Below are 7,500 nucleotides of genomic sequence, written 5' to 3' on the forward strand. Positions count from 1 at the left end.
GGGGAGTTTAGCGTTAGGATTAGTTACGGGTTAGGGTTAGGGTAAGGTGTGTGTTTGACCTCCGACCTCTCTCCTGTCCCCAGCTGATGACCAAGCACCCTGGGAAGCGGCTGGGCTGCGGTCCGGAGGGCGAGAGAGACATCCGGGAGCACGGCTTCTTCCGCTACATGGACTGGGAGAAGCTGGAGAACAAGGAAGTTCAGCCGCCGTTCAAACCTAAAGCTGTAAGTCTGACCTCTGACCCCAGCCACCTCCTCCCTCACCTCCCCCCTCACCCTGGAGCCCTCACCTTTCTCCTCACCCCTTTTGTATTAAACCTTTATTTAATCTGGAACAGCCCATGGAGACACAAAGGCCCTTTTTTAATTATTAGGAAGACGATCCCTGTCGTCCTCTCCTCTCCTCTCCTCTCCTGTCCTCTGTCCTCTACTTACCTGTCTCCGTCCTTTCTTCTGTAGATGGTGAATATCCCATGAATGGTTCATGACACGAGACAAACAATTATAGGATCATGCAAATGATATTCATGAAAATGTGTTTTTCACCTCACTCACACACACGTTTATCATTTTCTTATTATGGAAATAATTAGTGTATGATGTATTTCGCCTACCAATTTGTTGATTATGGAATCATTTCCACATTATCCACATTTCCCCCAATTCGCCTGCATGCCAACATTCAAGCAAGCGTCTGTGGTAGCGGAGGGATGGTTTGTCACTAAAACGCTTCTCCACAACTAGAACAACTGTTCCTCGTGAGCTCACCGTTCTCCCCAAAGAAAGTAAGAGTGTGGATGCGCCACGCTGTGAACTGTGTGGCCTTACTGTGTAAACATTACAAGGCAGAATGAACTAGTGATATTTAGTGACTATTTAGCGATAGAGTTGTTGTTGTTGATACGTGTTTTGTGCGTCAGGAAACGGTACTATTTATATACAAACTGTTACTTTAATTTATTTTTCTTATACTTTAACAACTTTAACATTCAGACTAGGGATGGACGGTTTCCAATTATTGAAACCGAAAAACCGTCAAAGACTAAAACCGGGGTTTTCCGGTTAACCGAAAAAAAAAGAAAGAAAAAAAAAAAAAAAAAAAGAAAAGAGCGCCAATTTCAAATAATTGAGCCCTACTGCTACAATACACTCATGTCGAACACCATTAAAACACCGTAAGCACAGTCGCAACACATTTAGGCTACTTAGTTTCACAAATATAAGTGGAAAGGCAGACTTTTGTAAGCTACACCATACAAGAAAACACATGAACACGTAACACACCAGCTCCGCTGATCCAGGGTGCACGCCTGCACGGAAGATCATCTCTTGGAACAGCGTTTTCATTGAATGAACTGCTTTCTCAATATCTTGGTTCTTAGACAAAGTTTGAGCTGCTGCTCAATGTATTTAAATATTTGAATACTGCTCAATAATCACTGAAATATTAGACTTAGAATTATGCAGTGAACATACTTTTCATAAAAACCACATGCCGCGAGATTGACTCGTCCTGAACTGTCGTAAGTCAATCAACAAAGAATGCCCCATCAAAATAAAAGTGCCCATGGTAGAGCTGTCAAAATAGAGCTTTCAAAATAAATGTACTAATACAGATAGAGATAAATACAGAACTACCTTTGCGTCACTAAGTGACCGCGTATCTTCTGAGACATGCGTTCTGTCATCACTTTCAGTAGCGCCTTCACACACAGTGGCGCTGTGCACAAACACTCTTGATCCGTATAGCTCTTGTTTTATTATATTGTGGTTTAGTAAATACTGCACTTGGAGTTACATTCAATGCATGATTTGTGCTATAGAACATAAATAAAGTTTGATTGATTTCAAATCAAATCACATTTTATTTCTATAGCGCATTTCTCACAAAAGTGACCCAATGCGCTTTACAGAGAGCAGCGAAAATGGTGTGTGTGTGTGTAAATGTAAGCGAGTAATTGTAAAAAACCTTTCCTATCTACCAATAACTGAAGGCAACTATCTTTCCCATAGAGTGATTCGTTACCCTTAAATATAATCCCAATTAGATATTAATCCTCAGTTATTCTTCACAACTGACCAAACCTCTCACTCATTGCGCAGCAGATTCAGACTGTATCATTGTTATTTTCACACACGACAAACATGTGACATGTTCCAGTTTTATTCTTATTCTATTTTATTCTTCAAAAAAAAAAAAAAAAAAATCCGGTTTCAGACGGTTTTGATAAAAAAACGTTTCTATTTTTATAAACCCCGGTTTTCGGTATAACCGAAAAACCATCCATCCCTAATTCAGACACATTCCAGAATATGACTGGTATATTATAATATAAAGTATAATATACAAAATCTAACTAATATATAAACAAAATGTTACGGACTGGATCAAGTGGTCAAATGTGGTAGTACCCCAGAACAGACAGACACAGAGACTAGGGTAATAATAATAGTATTTATTAAAAGGGGCTAGGCAAAGAATGGTCGTAGGACAAGCAGGGGTCAGGCAGGGGGGGAATAGTCGGCAGGTAAGCAGGGGTACTTAGGCAGGTGGGGGGTAGTCGGCAGGCAGGCAGGGGCTTTAGGCAGGAGGGGGTTGTCGGCAGGCAGGCAGGGGTTTAGGCAGGAGGAGTAGTCGTTAGGCAGGCAGGGGCTTCGGCAGGAGGGGTAGTCGTTAGGCAGGCAGGGGCTTAGGCAGGAGGAGTAGTCGATAGGCAGGCAGGAGGGTAGGCAGGGCAGGGCAGGTAGGCAGGCAGGCAGGAGTAGACTGGGGGAGGAGAGAAAACAAACAAACAAAATAAATAAACGACTGGGAAAATAAACAGGTAATAACGGAGCTAGAGTTCACAGGAGACAAACGAGGGAGCGAGACGACTAACCACATAGGATCGGATTGATCAAGCGTCAGACGGCAGGTTGCGGGGCCTTTTATCCAGGTCTCTCCTCCGGAGATTGTAAACACCTGCTGGAGCCGGCGCAGCTGTCTCCGATTGCGCCTGATTGGTCTCACCGAGCGGCGCCGAGGTGGAAGCGAGTGGAGCCGAAGCGGGACCGAGCGTCGCCGAGGTGGAAGCGAGTGGAGCCGAAGCGGGATCCACAACAGTACCCCCCTCCTGACAGGAGGCACCGGACGACCGCCCTGGAGCTTCCGGGTGGGCCCGGTAGAATTCGTCCAGCAGAGCCGGATCAGCGAGATAGGACGGGGGCACCCAACTCCAGTCTTCGGGGCCGTAGCCCACCCAGTCTACCAGATACTGGAACCCCCGTCCCATACGGCGGACGGCCAGTAGACGGTCCACCGACCACACAGGGTCGCCATCCTCCAGGACCTGGGGGGGTGGGGGGGCTGGAGCAGGGGGTGACAGGGGGCTGGTGGAGAAGGGTTTGAGGAGGGACACATGGAACACCGGGTGGACCTTGAGAGCGGCCGGGAGGTTCAACCGCACCGCAGAATTATTTATGACTCGGTCGACGGTATAGGGACCGACGTAGCGTGGGTTAAGCTTACGTGAGGAGGTCTGGGAGGTCTGGAGGGGCAGGTCCCGGGCCAATAGCCAGACCTTCTGGCCAGGTCGATAGGCCGGGGCCGGCACCCTCCGCCGGTTGGCGCATCGACGGGACCGCTCAGTGGCTCGCAGCAGAGCGGCCCGGGCTGTTCTCCAGATGCGCCGACACCGGCGGAGGTGGACCCTGGTGGAAGGGACCGCCACCTCCAGCTCCTGTTGGGGAAATAGAGGCGGTTGATAACCCAGGGAACATTCAAAAGGGGACATACCTGTGGCGGAACTCTCCATCGTGTTAAGTGAGTACTCCACCCAAGGCAGGTACTTGGCCCAGGAGGCGGGGTTGCTCGTGGTGATGCACCGCAGAGCCGTCTCCATGGCCTGGTTGGCTCGCTCAGCCTGCCCGTTGGATTGGGGGTGGTACCCGGAGGTGAGGCTAACCGTGGCCCCAATCCCCTTGCAGAAGGCCTGCCACACCTTGGAAATGAATTGGGGCCCCCGGTCGGACACAATGTTGTGGGGGATCCCATGGAGACGAACCACATGGAGGGTGAGGAGCTCGGCCGTTTCGGCCGCGGAGGGGAGCTTGGGGAGAGCAATGAAGTGGACCGCCTTGGAGAACCGGTCGACAATGGTCAGGATGGTATCCTTACCCCTGGACATGGGGAGGCCCGTAACGAAGTCCAGGGCTATGTGAGACCACGGCCGACCGGGGATGGGAAGGGGGCACAGGAGACCCGCAGGCGGGCGATGGGAGGCCTTGCTTCGGGAGCAGACGGTGCAAGCACCCACGAACTCCCTGACGTCCCCCAGGAGAGTGGGCCACCAGAACCGCCGGCTGATGAACTCCGCTGTCCGGTGGACGCCGGGGTGACAAGCGAAATGGCTAGAGTGACCCCACTCTAGCACTTGAGCACGGACAGCGGGGGGCACGAACAGCCGGTGCCGAGGTCCGTTGCCAGGGTCGGGTTGGGCACGCTGGGCCTGCCTTACCACCGATTCGATGGCCCAGGTGACGACACCCACCACCCGGGCTGGGGGAAGGATGGTGTCCCGGGTCTCCGGAACCTCAGGGGGCTCCCCCGGGAACAGCCGGGAGAGGGCGTCAGCCCTGACGTTCTTGGACCCCGGGCGGTAGGTGAGGGTGTAGTCGAACCGGCTGAAGAAAAGGGCCCAGCGTGCTTGCCTGGAGTTCAGCCTCTTCGCCGTCTTCATATAGGTCAGATTCTTATGATCTGACCACACGAGGAACGGCAGCTTCGCTCCCTCCAGCCAGTGTCTCCACTCTCCAAGGGCGGCGTGGATCGCCAGAAGCTCCTTGTTTCCCACGTCGTAGTTTCTCTCGGCTGGGTCGTAACGCCGGGAGAAGTAGGCGCAGGGGTGGATCTTCTGGTCCTCCTCCGACCGCTGGGAGAGGACGGCCCCGACACCCGTGTCGGACGCATCCACCTCCACGATGAATTGCCTTGCTGGATCGGGGTGGGCCAACACCGGCACAGGGGTGAAGAGCCCCTTAAGGGCAGTGAAGGCAGCCTCTGCCTCCGGGCTCCAGGAGAACGGGTGAGCAGTGGAGGTGCATGCGGTGAGGGGGGCCGCCACCTGGCTAAACCCCTTGATGAACCGCCGGGTAAACCCGGCGAACCCGAGGAAGCATCGGAGTTGGGTTCGGTCGGTGGGCCGCGGCCACTCTACAACTGCCTTGATCTTGGCCGGGTCCGCACGCATCCGTCCCTCTTCCACGACGAACCCAAGGTAGGTAACAGAGGTGGAGTGGAAGGCGCACTTCTCTGCCTTGACATAGAGGCGGTTCTCCAGGAGGCGCTGTAGGACTAGTCGAACATGCTGGTGGTGTTCCTCCATGGTCCGGGAAAAGACCAGGATGTCGTCCAGATAAACCACAACGAAGACGTTGATCATGTCCCTAAGCACATCGTCCACCAGCTCCTGGAAAACCCCGGGTGCGTTGGATAGGCCGAAGGGCATCACAAGGTACTCAAAGTGACCCAGGTGGGTGTTGAAACCGGTCTTCCACTCGTCCCCCTTCTTGACCCTAACCAAGTGATAGGCGTTCCGAAGGTCAAGCTTGGTGAACACCCGGGCGTGAGTGAGTGGCTCGAACGTGGAACTCATAAGGGGGAGTGGGTATTTATTTTTAACGGTGATGTCATTCAATTTGCGAAAATCAATACAGGGCCTCAGACTACCATCCTTCTTCGCCACAAAGAAGAAGCCCGCCGCTAGGGGGGAAGACCATGGTCTAATTACGCCTGAGGCTAGGGACTCGGCAATATAATTACGCATCACCTCCTTCTCCGGGACCGAGAGGTTGTAGAGACGACCCGTGGGAAGGGCTGCCCCGGGAAGGAGGTCGATGGGACAATCATAAGGCCGGTGAGGGGGAAGTGAGAGGGCTCGGTCCTGGCTAAACACCAGGGCGACGTCGTGATAAACGGAGGGGACACCGGTGAGATCCGGGGGAGAGACTACGGGCCTGGGACCACTGGACGGAGAATGGGCGGAGCGCAGACAGTTGGCATGACAAGCAATGCTCCAGCCCAAAATCCGCCCAGTGGTCCAGGAGATGTGCGGATCGTGTCTCTCCAACCACGGCCTACCTAACACTAGGGGTGCAGTGGGGGCGTGCAAAACTAGGAAGCGTGCTGTCTCCACGTGATTACAAGACAGAGTGAGGGTGAGGGATTCAGTGCTGTGAGTAATTTGACCCAGGGAACGCCCGTCAATGGCCTGGGGGGACAAGGCTCTGTCAAGGGGAACGAGTGGAATACCAGCCTGACGAGCCAGAGTAATGTCCATGAGGCATTCGTCAGCCCCAGAATCAATAAGAGCGCTGACGGACAGGGACTCCTTACCCCAGGAAAGGGTGGCTGGGAACAGGCGGTTGAGGTCTCCGTTGGGCTGGGGGAACGAGGCACTTTTGGGCGAGCCGGGCACGTCCGGAGTACATGACCGGGCTTCCCACAGTATAGGCATAGGTGATCCCGCATCCTCTGCTCTCTCTCCTCCTGAGACAAACGAGACCGGCCGATCTGCATAGGCTCCTCCCCCGACCCGGAGGAGAAAGGGGCCGGGGGCAGCATGGGGACACGAGGGGGCAGTGCAGAGCGGGTTACCGCAGAGCTGGGGATAGTGGGCGTACAGCTGGAACCAGGATGCAGGGGAACCGTGGAGCGTGGGTTGCGCTCTTGGTGGCGCTCCCGCAGTCGCTCATCCATAAGCAGGGCCAGGGTGACTAGCTCGTGGAGCGAGTGCGGACGGTCCCGGACAATAAGGTCCTTAATAGCCTCGCTCAGCCCACGCCGGTAGGCGCAGCGGAGCGCCACGTCTCCCCACCCGCTGTTCGCGGCGAGGACCCGGAACTCGAGGGTGTACTCAGCAACGGACCTGGGACCCTGCAGGAGTCCTAGCAGCCTACTGGCTGCGTCCTCGCCGTCCGTGGGGTGGTCAAAAACAAAAAGGAATTCCTGACGGAAAACCTCATAGTCAAGGTAGGTAGGCAGGCAGGCAGGAGTAGACTGGGGGAGGAGAGAAAACAAACAAACAAAATAAATAAACGACTGGGAAAATAAACAGGTAATAACGGAGCTAGAGTTCACAGGAGACAAACGAGGGAGCGAGACGACTAACCACATAGGATCGGATTGATCAAGCGTCAGACGGCAGGTTGCGGGGCCTTTTATCCAGGTCTCTCCTCCGGAGATTGTAAACACCTGCTGGAGCCGGCGCAGCTGTCTCCGATTGCGCCTGATTGGTCTCACCGAGCGGCGCCGAGGTGGAAGCGAGTGGAGCCGAAGCGGGACCGAGCGTCGCCGAGGTGGAAGCGAGTGGAGCCGAAGCGGGATCCACAACACAAAAAACACTTTCAAATATAAAAAAATAAAATAAACACTTTCAAATGTAAAAGTGCCGCTTAGGCTTGACTACTGGTATAGGAGAGGAAGAATTAAAAGTAAAAGTGCACTTAAAGGCTTGACATATTA

The 7,500-nt window shown here is 53.6% G+C and overlaps 1 protein-coding gene across 1 annotated transcript in view; it reads left to right on the plus strand.

Moving 5' to 3' along the window:
• prkcbb (protein kinase C, beta b) overlaps window positions 1-7,500 on the plus strand; it is a gene marked incomplete at both ends in the record, with an annotated part of 137,739 nt that overhangs the window by 104,904 nt on the left and 25,335 nt on the right. The window contains one exon of the mRNA XM_080523486.1: window positions 84-224. Within this exon, the coding sequence (XP_080379612.1) occupies window positions 84-224 (141 nt within the window). The remainder of the gene's footprint in view (window positions 1-83; window positions 225-7,500) is intronic.

Source organism: Nansenia antarctica (genome assembly GCF_963989245.1).
Source record: "Nansenia antarctica genome assembly, chromosome: 2".
Lineage (NCBI taxonomy): Eukaryota > Metazoa > Chordata > Actinopteri > Argentiniformes > Microstomatidae > Nansenia > Nansenia antarctica.